We start from the raw sequence: 18,564 nt of genomic DNA, 5'->3' as shown, positions 1-18,564 counted from the left end.
TCGTTTAATTAGGGACTTCTAAGCTAAACTGTATGGGTCCAGAAAAACTGCCTCAGTGTCAGAATTGGGCTGTTTGGACGATGTGGTTCTGGCGTGGTTGTCACCGGGACAGAGAAAGTATCTGGGACAACCAATAACAGTAGAGGACGTGAAGACTGCAATCCATGCGCTGCCAAATGGTAAGGCTCCTGGTGTGGATGGCTTTACTGGGGAGTTCCATAAAGAATAGTCAGACATACTAGCTCCATACCTGCATGCTGTATACGAGGAGGCATACGACAGTGGTATATTACCGCTGTCGCCTAGGGAGGCACTTACGGAGCCGCTGGCTTGTAAAGTAAGACAGAAACACGCTGCTGCAGCACTAGGCTTCCAACTACGCCCATTGATTACTTCTTCATATCCAGACGACAACATGACACTATATATTAGAGAGCCAAATACCCACCTAGCCCTGATAATTCGTGACTACATAAAATTCCACTACTATTCTGGACTGAGCATTAACTGGGCAAAATCGATGATCCTTCCTCTCACGTGAACTATACGATCTAGTAGTACCGATGCAGATGGTCCTGCTTCCCCGCGCCATGGCGTAGTACTCTTCCAGACCTAGAATATTTTTCGACTTTGAAATTGTTTACTTGGGAGTCACCGGTAACTCCCCCACGAAGCCTAGTTCCATTCCGGGAAAGAGCCGCCTCGCTAATAAGTCAAGCGGAACAAGTATCACTCACTATGGACAATTGGTATCCGTGTTTTCAAGGTAGCTGGATATAATAGAGGTTTCCTTTTGCCCCAGTCCTGATGAGGTCCAAAACATATGGGCTGAAACGCGTCGACTCCACAGTTTGGAGAAGTCCTTCACAAGTGGGAATTATTTGTAAAGCAACTATTGCTCGGACTAATTCAAAAAGAGGGTTACAATTTCCCCTCGGTTGTGTTTTTGCTTAGGGCTATCTCCTTTTTTGTATACGGATTGCTATCAATATTAGCGTTTTTTGGATTTATTCCGCATCCGTAATAGTAAATAGGGTAACAAGCATTGATGTTTATGTACAGGTATATGTGTTGTTTTTAGTATGTACAATTCTAGTATATAGATGTGTGTGTATTGTCTCATTTAAAATATATATATATATATATATTACGGGAAAGGCTGTCTCCCGTTCGTCACGGCCGCCCTGCAGGGTCGGGGGCCCCCGACGACAGCACCTTGTGTGGATGTATTTAGAAGGGGGGCATGACCCGCCCTCACCACCACGAGCCTGAGGATTACCGGCGACATTTGTGGAAGGGAGAGGGAAAGGGAGCAGAGTGAGGCTGATGCCTGTACTCGGCAGGTACTGGACCAAGCGTTTATCGAGATTGAAGGGTAGTGAGGAACGCAATGAGTGCACCAGCAATCCCTGCAGTTGCCATACATACCTGAAATACCTGGATGGGGTGATTTTATGAACAATTGCAACTTCCTCCAATGCATTATGGATACTGTAGTGCGGCAAGTAAAGGGCACGTGATTCATCTGGGACATTGCACTTTTAAGACTATACCTTTGAGAAAGGCAATTAGCTGAAACGCGTCAGGTGGTTTCGATCCTCTCTGCCTACGCCAATATTAAAAAAGCTTATGAATCCAGTAACCGATATATATATATATATTAAGCCACAAATCCCGGTAAAAGAATTTCGGTCTGTCGCCGGCGGTCCGAGTTTGGAAACCGGATTTCCAAGAATGTTCACTCCCAACAGTCTCACGTATCTTAGAGAAATACTCGAACTCCCAAGTAGAATGCAAAAAGTTTTATTCACAAGTGCAAAGCGACGCGTTTCGCCATTACGGCTTGTTCACGCTCGAAATCACAGTGAAATTCATCAAGTTTAAATTACATAAATTAGATGATGGACAAGTCACAACAGAGTAATGAAATGTTTGCTACTGTGGCGGCCATTTTGTAACGATGTTGTTTTGTAAATAAACATAGTAAAATAGCAAGAAAATAAGTACACAGTGGTCTCGAACGGTATGTAGTATTTGACTATATCAAATAAATACATTCCTTGCTTTGAGGCAACCTCATGGTTATACAATGCATATATAAAATACAACCCAATACATAGTTACATTCCGTGTAGTGTAAATGTCACCATCAATGTAGCCCAAGTGGGCTTTGATCCAATATTTATAGTAGCATATAGTGGATATTATCGTACATATTTCCGTACAGGCCTTATCGATGGGAATTTTCAACTTAAATATAAAAATGCTTTAAGTTCCAAGTCGAATGCAAGTTTGTATAGCAAACACGGTACAATAAAGTTATCAACTTCAATCAAGCCCAAGCCCAAGTGGACATTGGTGTTAAGATGTTACGGCACCTCGTAAATTCTGTTATACATGTTGTAGTTCAGGCCTTTATACATAGGTTTACCAAAAATCTCCCAAAAAAATTTGCATTTAAAAAACCGTACAAATTCACTGAAAAAACCATAGGTTTCACACATGTTATAGTTAGCTATAGTTAGCTAAATTTTGTCAATGATAGCACAGGGTTATTAATTTACCTTATGTATATCAGTACAGGATTGTTAGAGTTACGGCCTGAACTACAACATGTATACCAGAATTTACGAGGTGCCGTAACATCTTAACACCAATGTCCACTTGGGCTCGGGCTTGATTGAAGTTGATAACTTTATTGTACCGTGTTTGCTATACAAACTTGCATTCGACTTGGAACTTAAAGCATTTTTATATTTAAGTTGAAAATTCCCATCGATAAGGCCTGTACGGAAATATGTACGATAATATCCACTATATGCTACTATAAATATTGGATCAAAGCCCACTTGGGCTACATTGATGGTGACATTTACACTACACGGAATGTAACTATGTATTGGGTTGTATTTTATATATGCATTGTATAACCATGAGGTTGCCTCAAAGCAAGGAATGTATTTATTTGATATAGTCAAATACTACATACCGTTCGAGACCACTGTGTACTTATTTTCTTGCTATTTTACTATGTTTATTTACAAAACAACATCGTTACAAAATGGCCGCCACAGTAGCAAACATTTCATTACTCTGTTGTGACTTGTCCATCATCTAATTTATGTAATTTAAACTTGATGAATTTCACTGTGATTTCGAGCGTGAACAAGCCGTAATGGCGAAACGCGTCGCTTTGCACTTGTGAATAAAACTTTTTGCATTCTACTTGGGAGTTCGAGTATTTCTCTAAGATACGTGAGACTGTTGGGAGTGAATATATATATATATATATATATATATATATATATATATATATATATATATATATATATATATATATATATATATATAAAGCAGTCTCGTCTCACCAAGTTTTCCAAACAACAAACGAGAGTGGACCCAAGATAAGTGCTGGTTTTCTATTTTATTTCTTTAGAATGTCGCCATGACGCGTTTCGACAGCTCCCTGCCTTGATCACATGATCATATTCACTGAAAAAACCATAGGTTTCACACATGTTATAGTTAGCTGGACATTTCACTCGTAAAAAACCAATGAAATTCACCCGTTATAGTTAGTGCAGGCAACTATAACTCACGCGACCGCAATCCTCTGTTGATGCTAATACTGTATCTTTAGCTATACATATATTACAAATATTTATTTTTCATAAAGACACAAATGCCATCAGTGATGTAATATCTGACATCATCAGCAGAGGATTGCGGTCGCGTGAGTTATAGTTGCCTACACTAACTATAACGGGGGAATTTCATTGGTTTTTTACGAGTGAAATGTCCAGCTAACTATAACATGTGTGAAACCTATGGTTTTTTCAGTGAATTTGTACGGTTTTTTAAATGCAAATTTTTTTTTGAGATTTTTGGTAAACCTATGTATAAAATAATATTTGTACTATATCCTGCATTATGGAATGGTTAATTATTTTTTTTTATGCATTTTTTTCCGTGCGCGTACGGTAAGCTGACACTACGCGCTCCGTACGTCATAAGTACGGTGCGCTTACGTGATACGATGCGCGTACGGTAAGCGGACGCTACGCGCTCCGTACGTCATAAGTACAGCGCGCTTACGTGATACGTACGTGACGTACGCGTACATGCGGAAGCAACGTCGCGGTTACGCAGGGGCGTGTAATGCGCATGCGCGAGTGCGTCTTACGTACGCGCTCCGTAAGCGCCATGTTCGCGCATGCGTACTTGTTTCCGAGCGCGTACCGTAAGCTTACGGAGCGCGCACGGTAGGTCATGTGATCCACAAAGAACACTTTTCATTGGTTGAAACTACTTTCAGTTCCAGAAACTTCCCACACCACACCCATTCCCCTCATTACTGCTTGAGATCCCCTAGGAGAAGGAGCTGAATTGACATTGAGATACAATGGCAGAACAGCAGACCTCTTCTGAGAGTGAGGCTAGCAACACCACCTTCATCCAGAGAAGGAGGAAACAAAAGAATTATTTTGTATGGGAGTACGTTACTTTTCCAGAGGGGCAGAAAAAGGTCAATGCTCCATTGGTCACTTGCACACTTTGTGACCGTGTTTTATCTAGAGGAAATCCAAGGAAGAAGTATTCCTTTGGAAATCACTCTATGATGAGACACCTTAGGGATAAACATCCCAGGACCTTTGCTCGACATACTGGAGAAAACTCTTCAGTAAGTCACCAGAGCCCAACCTCAGAAGCTCAGCCGAGTACATCATTTGCAGCTCAGCTGAGCCCTTCCTCTGAGGTGGGAGCATCACCTTCTTCTGCTCCTCTGGACGTTAACCCTCGATTTGGGAGGGTTGCAATGAGGTGTACAACGTGTTGTGGTCTTATTGTTTTTGGGTGGGAAGACCAGTGTTTCCCTTATTAACAATAAAATAGACCAGCACGTTTGTAGACGCTCATAATATTCCCATTCTTTCTTTCCTCCATCCCTGTATTAACCCAACGGCTCTTTTAAGAGCCAACCTTACCTCCCAATTTTTAAAAAAATTTTTTAGCTTTCCTTTTTGAAATTTTTTTTTTGCCGTGCGCGCACGGTACGCGTAATAGTTACGCGAAGTTCGCGGAATTTCTCCTCGCGGAATTTCTCCGTTTACGCCGTGCGCGTACGCTGCGCGCATTCGGCGATTTTTTGAAAAAAATTTTTAATTAATTTTTGCCCTTGGGGGTCCTTCTGGGACCCCCTGACAAAGGCTAGGGGGTCAGGAACTGTCCAGCCTGCCCCCTTTTCACGTTATCCACCTTTGTTTTTCACCCCCTCAGACTGCGAGAGACAAAATGGCGGCCGACACTTCCTGGTTTCGACCGATTCGAATGTTTACTGAGATCTAACAACCAATCAGAATCGCGCTCGCGCACGGCGGCGTGCGCGTACGGTAAGCTTACGGTACGCGCTTGGAGCGCGCCCATAGATATATATATTGATTTAAATGCTATTTTCTCAGGAAATACTGAACAGATTTACACGAGACCTTCAAAAGGCGCATCCCTGACCTGAGGGCTACCTCTCTGCCAAATTTCAAGTAATTCTGTTCAGCCGTTCGGGCTGTAGCTCGGACTAAAGGTCCTATGGAAAAATGCATGGGGAAAACGCGTTTTGGGACCCCCCCTTTTTCTCAGCCCCCGCTTGACGAATCCCCCGAGACTTTCAGGGTAGGAGCGGAGCGGAGCGGAGCGCCCCACCTATTTTGAGAATTTCGCGAGGATTCGTCAATCGGGGCCAAAGTTATTCCAAATAGAATGTTGCGGATTTCCTATGGAAACACGGTCCTAACTATAACTATCTACTGGCGACCGCCAGTAGATAATTAATATATATATTACCTACTGGCGGTCGCCAGTAGGTAGTTATAGTTAGGACCACGTTTCCATAGGAAAACCTCAACATTCTATTTTGAATAACTTTGGCGCCGGTCGACGAATCCTCGCGAATTTCTCAAAATAGGTGGGGCGCTACGCTCCGCTCCTACCCTGAAAGTCTCGGGGGGATTCGTCAAGCGGGGGCTGAGATAAAAGGGGGGTCCCAAAACGCGTTTTTCCCATGCATTTTTCCATAGGACCTTTAGAACGAGCTACAGCCCGAACGGCTGAACAGAATTACTAGAAATTTGGCAGAGAGGTAGTCCCTAGGTCAAGGAAGTGCCTTTTGTAGGTTTGGTGTAAATCTGTTCAGTAGATTCTGAGAAAATAGCCTTTAAATCAATATATATATCTGAGCCCGCTTACGGTACGCTTACCGTACGCTTACGGTAAGCGTACGGTGGCGTGCGCGAGCGCGATTCTGATTGGCTCTTAGATCTTAGTAAACATTCGAATCGGCAGAAACCAGGAAGCGGCGTCCGCCATTTTGTCTACCGCACTGAGTGTTATGTATCAAACATGATGGCCAAAAACATGTTACGGGGATGTTTTGACAACTCCCTCTCACATAGTCATGTTGAGGGAGTCCCCAAACATCCCCCAAGAGCAAAAACGGCATTATTTTTTTTTCGGCAATTTCGCGGGGTACGCTTACCGTACGCTTACCGTAAGCGTACGGTAAAAAAATAAAAATAAAAAAAACACTATCCACACTTTCTCCACCCCTTGTGCAAATGGTGGCCGAAGGCCACCATTTGTGCATGGCTTATCAGAGCACAGAAATTTCCCAAAAAATTTCAACAGATTACCTATCACAAGGAAGCGCATAATATGTCCTCCATGTGCGCACGGTGCGCGAAGCGCATCGTGCGTACATGGCCCATCTAGCGTAACGTGGGCACGGCACTAACTGCGTAAAGTGGGTGCGCGGTGCGCGAAGCGCACCGCGTGCTCACTGTGCGCGCACGGTGCGCGAAGCGCACCGTGCGCGCACGGAACGAACTGCGTTAAGTGGGCGCGCACGCCACGAATGGCGTAAAGTCACTTAGCATTTAAAAAAACGTACAAATTCACTGAAAAAACCATAGGTTTCACACACGTTATAGTTAGGAATTAGCATTTAAAAAACCTTGCAAATTCACTGAAAAAACCATAGGTTTCACACATGTTATAGTTAGCGGAAATTTTACTGATAAAAAAACCAATGAAATTGCCCCGTTATAGTTAGTGCTGGCAACTATAACTCACGCGACCGCAATCTTCTGCTGATGACATATGTGTCTTTATGAAAAAAAAATATTTGTAATATATGTATAGCTAAAAATGTATGGAAGAAGACATGGGCAAATAAGTGTCTAAATACAGTATTAGCATCAGCAGAGGATTGCGGTCGCGTGAGTTATAGTTGCCAGCACTAACTATAACGGGGCAATTTCATTGGTTTTTTATCAGTAAAATTTCCGCTAACTATAACATGTGTGAAACCTATGGTTTTTTCAGTGAATATATATATATATATATATATATATATATATATATATATATATATATATATATATATATATATATATATATAGTCCTTTGGACTACATTCTGGTATTGGTTGCTAAATAAGAAGTTGTTTTCGGATATTAATGTCCATGTGAGGGACTCATTTACTTTTCCCTCAACAAATAATCCTTTTCCTTATCTATTCCTTTGCATAATTTTTTGTATTTCCTGTGATTCTTGCCTAGATGCAGGTGGAGTATTAGGGCAAACCCTTTTTATATCAGAAGAACCTTCCTCTCACGATGGCGGCAGAACCCTGTTTAGTAGACTTACCATTGGAATGGGCGACGGACCCTATTCAATACCTGGGGGTGTGGGTTCACAGGGATCCCGAGGTGGTGTTTCGTGAAAACTATGGTAGGGCAATGTCCGGATTAGAAGATCAAATAATGTGCTGGATTGCGCTTCCACTGTCCCTAGCAGATAGGATAGCTGTCATTAAAATGATAATTTTGCCAAAAAATCTGTTTAATAATGTTCTACTCGTGCTGACGGAAGCTTTTTTCAAACAACTGAGAACACACTTAATAACTTTGAAATGAGCAGGCAAAAAAAAGAGAATTTGATGAGAGGTACTGGTACGACCATATGCGGATGGAGTATTCAGCCACCAGACTTAAAGTTATGTTATTTATGTGCGCAGGCACAATTTGTCCACTTCTGGTACATGCCATATGACTATATACCACATGTAGTAACTGAACAGGACGACGCTGCTCCAATATCGCTTAGGGATCTCCTTCCACACAAGCGCACCCCACGTCCTCCCGAACGGAAATAAATACAGTACACACCATGTTGACGGCTTGGAGGGCACTAACCAAAGAAGCTGGAAAAGCTATACTATATGCCCCGGAGATGCCTCTCCTACATCACCCAAACATGACAGTAATTCAAGAAGACAAAATTGCTTGAGATGCTACAGGAGACGGGCTTGACCACCATGTGGGAATAATATATTAATGCCGGGATCGAAAAATCCACTCGCTCACTCACATTTGCGAGTCATATTCAATAAGGACGGGCTATTTTTAGGTCCTAGGAAGACAAACTGACACTTGACCTCTGCCTCTGAAAGCAGAGCAAATGTGACAAGATAGCAAGATTTAAAGGCATCTTTATTGCTCATAAAGTGAATGAGCAATAAAAATGCTTTTAAATCTTGTTAGCTTGCCACATTTGCTCAGCTTTCAGTCAGAGGCCAAGTGCATTTCAGTTAGGTCGAGTAAATGTTTCACGTTAATAGACCTGTTTATTTATTTTTATTTATTTAACAGATTTGTAGAGCGCATGGCTGCCCATAGGCGTCCCAGCGCTGGTAGACAAAAACCTAGTGAGAGGTGTTTTTATGGAAACAGCCGTGTTTTGAGTGCTCTACGAAATGAAAAAAGGTTGGGTTGGGCTCTGAGGTTAGGGGGGAGCGAGTTCCAAAGTTTGGCAGCGTTGAGGGAGAACAGTCGACCGCCTGAGCGGGCTTTTCTGATCCTGGGGACTGAGGCTAGGTTACAGTTGGAGGAGCGGAGAGTTCTAGAGGTGGTGTGGGGTGAGATGAGATTTTGGAGTATGGGAGGGGCCTTGCCGTGCATGATCTTGTGGGTCGTGCAGAGAGCCTTGAATTGAATTCTCTCTTGGATGGGGAGCCAGTGAAGGGCCTTCAAAGATGGTCTGGCGGAGCAGCGGCGATGGGTACCTGTAAGAATGCGGGCTGCCGCATTCTGGGCCGTTTGGAGTTTTGCTAGAACTTTTTTGGGGGCCCCTAGGTATAGGGCATTGCCATAGTCTAAACGAGATAGTACCAGGCCGTGGATAAGGAGTTTACGGGATTGAGTCGGAAGCAGGGGTAGAATTTTTCTTGCCGATCTTAGAAGACCGTGGCAGGTTCCAGCAGTTTTCCGTGCTTGTGCTGAGAAGTTAAGTTCTTCATCTAACCAGATGCCCAGGCTCTTAATTTCTGGTTTAGACGCCGGGGGGAGGCCCATGGCTGACGGCCATATGGAGGTGGAGCTGTATAGAGATTTGTTGCCTAAAAACATGATCTCGTTTTTTTCGTTATTCAGCTTGAGGTGGGAGCTACTCATCCATTTTGTTATTTCGATCAAGCAAGTGTGCAGGTTGGGAATGGAGAGGTCTTGCTGGTTAAGGGAGACCACAAGTTGAGTGTCGTCGGCATATGTCAGGAGTTTGATGCCATAAGGGGCGACGACCTTCTCGAGGGGGGACATATAAACATTAAAAAGGGTTGGGCTCAGAGACGAGCCCTGTGGTACCCCGCAGTTGATGGCTGTAGGTCTGGACGTGAAGGTGCCCTCTGTCACCTGAAAAAGTCGGTTTTTGAGGAAGGATTCTAACCAGGCCAGGGCCACTCCTGTGACTCCAAGGTGTTTGAGTCTTTGGATAAGGATAGAGTGGTTAACGGTGTCGAAAGCGGCACTAAGATCTAGGAGGATCACTGCCACTGATCCCCCTGAGTCTATGATCTTCCTTGCCTCTTCGACTACCGCTAATATTGCTGTCTCGGTGCTCTGGCCTGGCCTGAATCCTGTTTGGGAGGGTTCCAATAGTTTGTTGGACTCGAGGTATTGGGAGAGATTTAGGTTGACATGTTTCTCAGCTATTTTGCTGACACCTGGGAGTAAGGAGATTGGCCTGTAATTGCCAAGTTCTAGTGGGTCAAGGTGGGGTTTTTTGAGCAATGCTCTCACCATAGCTCTTTTCCAGCTGGGGGGAACAGTGCCTAGGGAAAGTGAGTCGTTGATGAGTTGTGTCAGCTTAGGTAGAATAGTGGGTCCGACTAGTTTCAGGATATTCAACGGAGCAGGGTCGGAAGGGCTGCCACTTTTAATAGAACTGAGTATGCGGAGAGTGATGTCAGTTGTGAGCGGAGTGAATTCTGACAGCTGATTGTTGGGTGGGTTGACGTCAGAGGGGGCACTGAGGGCATTAAAAGAGGTAGGGGGGAGTGAATTGATGATTTTAGTAATTTTGGAATTAAAAAATTCTGCGAGTTCGTTGCAGCGGGTGACTGAGGGTTCCACCAGAGGGGGAGGATCTGGTGTTTTGAGTAGTTTCTTCGCTATTTGATAAGTTTCCCGGGCTGAGTTGTGAGAAGATTTAATTTTCTCCTCGAAGTGGTTAATTTGTGCAACTTTGATTGCTTTTTTGTAGGTGAGAAGAGTAGTTTTATATATGGTTTTAGTGGTATGGTCGAATTTTTTCCTCCATTCTCTTTCAGATCTTTTGCAGGCTTTTTTTAGTAGTCGTAATTCATCAGTGAACCAAGGGGAGGTGGGTTTGTTCCGTGGGTTACAGGAAATTTTTTGGGGGAGAGTTTTGTCTAGGGAGTTGGCAATCCAAGCTGAGAATTCTGCATCAGTGCTGATGAGGTTGTTGTTGGGTGCAGGAGGGGAGCTCTCTAGGTGGTATTTCCAGGTTTCTACATTAAGTTTAGACCAAGATCGTGAGGGTTTACTGGGAGGGGCGGTAGTACGAGGGGCGCGGATGATCTGCCAATATAGAGGAACGAGGTGATGGTCAGACCAGGGGACTGGAATAGGATCACGAATAGTGAGGTCGTGAATGTTGGTAAATACTGGGTCCAACATGTGTCCCAAGGTGTGAGTGGGTAGATGGCCCAGTAGTTTCAATTGGAGGGTTTCAAGATCTGCTGTCAAGTCGGCGGTCTGTTTGATTTCCTTTTTATCGAAATGGATGTTTAGGTCGCCCAGGATCAAACATGAGGAGTTGGTTGCGGTCAGGGTGTATGAGTGTTCTGTTAAGGATTCGCAGAACTGACCTAATGGTCCTGGGGGGCGATAAATAAGGAAGCCAGAGATGGTTTGGCAAGGGGAGACCTGAATAGCATACATGACGTTTTCGCAGTCAGCAAGTGGGCTGCCTTGGAGACGGCATGATAGCTGTTCTTTATGAATTATGGCAATGCCACCGCCTTTTCCTTTAGGTCGGTCTATACGCTGTATGAGGAAACCCTGGGGGAGGGAGTTGACAATATCAGGATCTGAGTCCGGTCCCAGCCATGTTTCGGTTAGGAAGAGCACCTCTAAGTTGTGGTTTTCTAATAGAAGGTGGATTTCTGTCGAGTGCTTAGGGAGAGATCTGCAGTTGATAAGGGCCATGCGTATCGGAATAGGGGGGGGCAATGTGGATACGGAGGGATTACAACTGTATGAACAGTGGGCGCATCGAGTAGAAGGGTGGTCAGCGGGAATGCCATGTAGGCACGAGCTATGCACCTTTTTGTTGAGGTGTAGCAGTTCGTCTTTGTTGTATCTCCAAGTCTGGGTACTGGATTTAGTGGTCTGGCTAGGCTCTGCGCTCTGCCTTGCGCGGACGAGCGCAGACGAACTTGCCTTAAGCGCGCCTTCGGCGCGCCATCGTCGCGCCCGCTGCACTCGTCCGCTGCGCTGCCTGAACTGACACATAATTTATGGGTGGTGTTGGGAGGGTGGGCGTGGCCAACAGGAGTGGGCGTGTCCCGTGGCCCCTCGAGGCAAGTGATGGCGGCTAGCGATCGTTTTCTGCCCCTGAACAGAGTTCAAGTCGTCTGTTTGGGGAGATTCCAGTAAGTGCTGGGGAGCGGATTGCAAGTGAGTTTAAAACAATTTACACAATTTTAAAAGGTTTTGCTAAGTGGCTCCCGGCTATTCGCCTCAGGAGGTTCAAGTCTCAATGCGATGCTCGTAGTCAGCGCTCGCATTTATACTTGGAGACCTGCAGGTCTTTTGCACTTTTTATAATTTTTTGAGCCCTGTGGGACGTTCTTGACACTAACAGATGCTGCAGCACAAACAACAGGCTCCCCACTTTCCACATTTCTTTATTATAGGCTTAGATCGGCAGTGCAAACACACAGCCCATATTTCTCCGGTGAACCCCCACCCTCACGACACTTCAGATCTTATTAACAGGAACAACTAGAAAACACATTGTAACTAAAGTCTATAATGCGGCACAAAAAGAGGAAATTCGTGGCGGTGGGAAATTGACGGCGCAGTGGAATGCATAGCTGGATCAGCCATTAGGAGAGGAGGCATGGAGGGTTGTTGCGCACAATTCAGCATGCTAACGTCGAACTGTAATTTAAGGATCATTCAGTTTAGATATTTGCATCAAATGTACTACACCCCGTTACAATTGTATAAGTATGGACTAAAAACCTACTCAAATTGTTCTCGTTGTGAGGTGGAGGGGGCTGATTTTAACCACCTTGCTAGGGTTTGCCCAAAAGTGAATTATGTCTGGATACAGGTCACGGATGTATTAACCGAAATGATCGGGATGGGGTGGCGTGCACGCCGGAGGTTTGCCTACTAGGGTTGCTGAATGAGCTCAGTTCGCTCAATAAGAAACTGGTGTAGTGTGTTTGATAATGGCAAAACGTGGAGTGGCACTGCACTGGGGGAGTAATATTAGTCCCACAAAGGCAGCATGGCTAAAAGATGTAGCGTATTGTACCGCAATTGGAACTGTATGTGGTGGGACAACCATTGGCATCGAGGACAGAACACTATTGGAGTCCACTGATGGCTTATTGCAATCAAACATAGGAAATGGAGGATAGGCGGGTTATGGTGCATACTCGAATGCTATTAGAGTAAATACATGGAGAACTGTATGCTTATTCTATGCACTGTGTATAAGATCATATGGGTTAACAGAGGTAGTGGAAACCGATGTGGGAAAGATGTAGAAGCTGAACTGCTAACAAAGTGTGATGGGTACTGCTGTGTTTTGTTATGTGATGTCGACATGTTATGCGTATGTGTGTAATGTCATAACTTGTAAAAAAATGAATTAAAAATAAATTGATGTAAAAGACAATTTACACAAAAAAAAATGTGATAACACCTCACCCCGTTGAGTAGTAATTTCCCAAAGATGATTGGACTTTCGCATTTGTGCATTTCTAAATATCTGGGCCAAAGCCAGTAACTCATGCTATCAGGGTTGCAAATGCTATGCTGTTAGTATCTAATTAGAAGATGGTGGGCTTTCAAAATTTGCTCACCCAAGGGGTAAAAGCACGTTATTTATTTATTTTAAAGGTTTTATGTAGCGCTGGCTGGACCCAAGGTTATCAGAGCGCTTTACAAGGGCCACATGAGGAGATATAAAAATAGCAAAAAATACAATGAGGTAGCATTCAGGTCCAATTAAAACAATAGATAACAGCTCAATTTATACGATCTGGGTACAACAAAATGCGAAATTCAACAGCAAGTCAAGAGAAGAGAGGTTATCGTGGAGAAAGGGGGGGGAGAGCAGAGGGGGGCAAGATGTAAGATTGGTGAGAGGCTGTGAGGAAAAATCAGGAGTATCAGGAAGGGCTTATGAAAGGGATTAGTGCGATAGAGGGAGAAGAAAAGAAGGAAGAGAAAAAAGAGGTGGGGAAAGGGCGTCAGGAGATCAGAAGGGGGGATCCAGTAGGAGACCGGGTTGGGATATGAACGCAGAGAAGGGCTTAAGGACCCCAGAATTTGCTGAGAAGGTGTAGTTTGAGGTCTTTTTTGAAGCTGAAATAGGAGGGGTTGCAACGAAGTTCTTTAGGGAGTGCATTCCAGATGGTAGGCGCATTTCCGGAGAAGGAGCGTGATTGAGTGGCTTTCTTGTTTAACAGAGGAGGGACAAGAGCGAGTGTTTGAGCTCCTCAGTGTTCAAGAGCAGCTCGCTTTGAGGAATTAATCTGTGAGGTACAGCGGGGTGTGTTGATGCAGGTCTTTGTGTGTAATGCAGGCGTCTTATAGGTATCTGCCTTCAGTGGGAAGCCAATTGAGGGCTTTAAGGGTAGGGGAGATGTGATCGAACCGTTTGAGGTCAGCAGTGAGCCTAGCAGCGAGGTTAAGAACAGATTTGATTGGGGCTAAGTGGACTTTAGGAGTTCCAGATAGAATGGCTTTACCATAGTCGATTTTAGACGGGACCAGTGATTGGACAGCTGATCTAAAGTCATCAGCAGGAATGAAGGGTTTTAGTTTCTTGAGGTGATAGAGAGTGAAGAGAGCGCTTTTGGCCGAGTTTTTTATGTGGGAGATAAGAGAAAGGTTCTGGTCAATGTTAATTCCGAGGGATTTAACTGAATTGGATAAGGTGAGAGAGCAGCTGGGAGCTGCGAGGTCCGAGATCCAGGATTGGATAGGGAGCAAGCTGTTTTTAGGGTAGAAAATAATGATTTTAGTTTTTTTGGGTGGAGTTTGAGGTGGTTGTAGTGGAACCAGGCTTCAATCTTAGTCAAGGTGTCATTGAGGTGTAGCACGTCAGAGCGAGATTGAATCATATGATAAAGTTGAGTGTCATACGCACAGAGGGGATACTTGATTCCAGCATGTTCAAGAATAAGGGTAGGGGTTCCATAACAAGGTTGAAAAGAGAGGGAGAGAGAATAGAGTCCTGGGGTACACCCAGCGAGACAGGCACTGGTTGAGAGAGGCAGTCGTGAATTTTAATTTGCTGGGTTCTGTGTTGGAAAAAGGAGGAGAACCATTTGAGAACTGAACCTTTGAGGCTAAAACGATCTTTTAGAGTGTTAAGTAAAGTAGAGTGGTTCACGGTATCGAAGGCAGAAGCGAGATCAAGGAGAATGAGAAGGGAGGACTCGCCCTTGTCGAGAGAGTGATGGATGTCATCAATTATATTGGGCATGGCCATTTCCGTACTACAGCCCTTTCTGAAACCTGATTGCAAAGAATCCAACAGATTGAATGTGTCGATGTGGGTTTCTAATTGGCGCAGGGCACAGTTTTCAAGGGCTTTAGAGAGAAGAGGAAGGTTAGATATAGGCTGAAGATTATTTAGGTCGTTTGGGTCGGCAGCAGGATTTTTGAGGATGGGAGTGATTTGACCAGTTGGAGGGGAACAGGGACACATCCCGTGGCAAAGGAGGAGTTGATGATAGAGGTCCAAAAAGGGGCAATGATGTGTTGTAAATCTTGGACAAGGTTGGCAGGTAGAGGGTCTCTGGAGTGAGAGGATGGTTTAAGGCTGGCAATGACGTTGAGGACTTCGAGCTCAGTCACTGGATGGAAGTGATGCCAGGAAGCATTGTTTTCTTACTCAAGTATGGTGGGGTCGGGTTCAGGAAGAGAAACAACTAGAGGCAGAGATGAAGGGTTGTGAGGAAGAGTGAAGAGGGCCGGAGAATTGGAGGAAACATTTGGGGGGGGGAGGGGGGGTAGTGTGCAATGTGGAAGCGGAATTAATACGAAGGAGTGATCTATTTTGGAGATTGTTTCTGAGAAGTAGCTAGCGATTTCTTCACATCTCTCAATAGTCGCCTTCACCCTGGGAGGGGCAGAGGTGCTTTGGATTTAATAATGCTGAATAGTTCCCTGGGTCTGTTTTTTGCCTGGTCCAGTTGTGAGCGGAAGAAGGCAGCCTTAGTATTAAGGATATGCTTTTTGTAATTGAACCTGGCGGATCTGAGGAGGGCGAGATTTGGGGGGGATGGGTTTGGTCTCCAAATGCGTTCAGTCGACCTAAGGGCATGCCTCTCATTGTTGAGATCCGTATTAAACCAGGATTTGGAGGAGGTGTTTTCCTAAACTTTAAGTTTGGCTGGAGCTATTTGGTCAAGGACAACCATGATGGAATTATTAAGTGCTCAGCAAGGTCATTAGCATTTAGGGAAAGAGGAGGAAGTCGAAGTTGCACTTTGACTTTAGTCTCAAGTTCGACCGGGGGAATAAGATGGAAATTTCTGTCAGTTTCTTCTGTTTGCTGATTTTGGGGGGAGGGGGCAGCATCGTGTTAGAGATCGTGAAAAAGATAAGGTGATGGTCAGACCAGTCGATGGGTACGATGGAGGCCAAATCAGTGCTTGTAATGATAGCGTCCAGAGTGGCTCCTTTTGTGTGAGTAGGCGAATGGCAGAGTTGTTTCAGGTCATTAATATCAAGTAGATCCGTAAGGAGGTTAACCATAGGATCATCCTTTTTGTTCCAGTGGAGGTTAAAGTCCCTGAGGAAGAGGTTTTTAGAATTGGAAAGCGAGGATTGAGAAAGAAGGTCGGACAATTCTTCTACAAAGGGAAGTGAGTCACTAGGGGGGTGGTAGATATTGTGAAGACGAATTGGCGGGAAACCATGCACTCGAAGTTCCGCACCGAGGTATTCAAAAGTAGAATAATCGGAGCACTGCACAAGTGGGAGTTGGAGTTCGTTTTTGTAGATGATGGCAAGACCACCTCCAGTACTGTCAGGTCTATCTCTTCTGAGGATGGAGTAGCCAGGGGGAGAGAGCAGGTCAAGAATGGAGGAAGAGTGATCATTAGGCCAAGTTTCATTTAGAGAGGCGATGTCAGTGGTATCCCTAAGGATAGTTTCCGATATTTCAATCGCATGACAAGCAGCAGAGCGACAGTTAACCAGCATGCAGGAAAGGGGTTTAGGATTGGATTTGGGAGGGGGGGTTAGAATGGATAGTGGTAAGTTGCGGAGGCAGCCTGGGAGAAGCTGGGGAGGTTGGCATTCTGTTAGTTACAAGGATCACAGGGATGGATGCGTGGGGGACAGGAGGGTCTGTAATCAGAGAGTTATGGGGGAAAGAGTGACCGAGGCAACAGAGCTCAGGAGAGGGGAGATGACTTGAGGTGTGGGATGTACTATCTGTATCGTTACAGAGGGGGGTAGATTTCCGTTGTTAGTGGAATGAGGTGTTGGTTTGGACAGAGCCCAGGGAAATCGAATGGTTGACACAGAGATCATGAGAGGGGAGAGGTTATGTTAAGTAGTCTTGTAGAGCGCAGCAGCTACCCAAAAACGAGCTTCCTGGCGCTGACTGAAGGAGCTAACAAACTCAGGGTTGTCTGAAAGATGCGACTCCATATTCATCTAAAGAGGTGAGTTTTTAATTTGCTCCCTGAAACTTAGCAGAATGTTTTTTGACCTGAGCTGAACAGGGAGAGTATTCTGCAGTTTAGTGGTGAGATAGGCAAAGGAGTGACCACCTCCTCTTGCTCTTAATTCTGGGGACATTCAGAAGGGAGCGGTCATTTGATCTCAATGCTGTGGAGGAATAAGATGCTGTAGGATGTGTGTGCCTGGTGAGTATGTTAACCTAAGGGCAATGCATAGGGAATTCAATTCAATTCTTCTTTTGATTGGTAACCAGTGAAGTTCAGTGAGCGATGGGCACGCTGAGTTCCTTTTCGCCACACCTAGTAATGCTCGTGCTGCTGCGTTTTGAAGAACCTGCAGTTTGTTAAGGACATATGCTGGGCTACTCAGATAAGGAGTTGCCATAGTCCAGGTGTGATAGAATTAGGCCTTGGACCACTATCCTGCGACACTCCAAAGGAAGCCATTTGAGCGTTTTCTTAAGGGTTCTTAGCAGCCCGAAACACCTGCGTGATGGCCTTCTTTGCCTGAGCAACGATGGTCAGATCCTTAAGCAGAAAGACACCAGGACTCTTGACTTCAAGTTTAGGAATGGAGGATTCTCCCAAACAAGAGGGGGCATAGGAGTTGGTCCCAACTCGAAGGGTTGTTTCCAACCACCACCACCGCTGTGGTGTTACCGTTAAACTTTAAACTTGCTACCTGTTTCACGCATGTAGTAAGCATCTTAGAGGTGATATTGGTATCCGGTGACAACGAGACGGCAATCTGCGTGTCTTCTGCGTAGGATAACATAGTGAATCCATGGGAGCAGATCATATCAGAGAGAGGACAAACATATACGTTGAAGAGCATAGGGCTCAACAAAGAACCCTGTTGTACCCCACAATCCAACTTACATGTGATATAATAAATGGTGTGGCATGCAAAGAAACAATGGATTTAACCCAGATCTGTGACTGGGGGTGAATGGTTTATTAATTCAGCATTCCGCCCATTATCTGTTCTTTTTGCAATAATAAATGTAATGGCTGCTCTTTACACTTTTGTATGGGACTCTGTAAATCAACATATTCGTACCTGTTCAACACGCTCTTCACATTCTGGGGAGAGAAACACAAACAAATTAATATGGATCAATAGGGTTAACGTTCACAGTAAAATTTTTGTTTTAAAAATATTATTTAGTATTAACAAATAACTTTATGCAAATATAAATAAATATATTAATAATGAACACACATTTTATTACTGATCTCTGCAGATGAAGGCTCAAGCACAGATTTACTTC

At 44.5% G+C, this 18,564-nt stretch overlaps 1 protein-coding gene across 1 annotated transcript in view; it reads right to left on the bottom strand.

Annotated features, from left to right (window-relative positions):
* Positions 1–18,564, bottom strand: part of LOC146869567 (E3 ubiquitin-protein ligase TRIM39-like) — a 164,672-nt gene that overhangs the window by 92,596 nt on the left and 53,512 nt on the right. Inside the window, exon 4 of the mRNA XM_085606262.1 lies at positions 18,354–18,376. Coding sequence (XP_085462388.1) covers positions 18,354–18,376 — 23 coding nt within the window. The remainder of the gene's footprint in view (positions 1–18,353; positions 18,377–18,564) is intronic.

This window comes from Triturus cristatus, chromosome 1_1 (genome assembly GCF_964204655.1).
Source record: "Triturus cristatus chromosome 1_1, aTriCri1.1, whole genome shotgun sequence".
NCBI classification, from domain to species: Eukaryota; Metazoa; Chordata; class Amphibia; order Caudata; family Salamandridae; genus Triturus; species Triturus cristatus.
The sequence above is the reverse complement of the archived record's forward strand: the minus strand, read 5'-3'. Positions and strand labels throughout refer to the sequence as shown.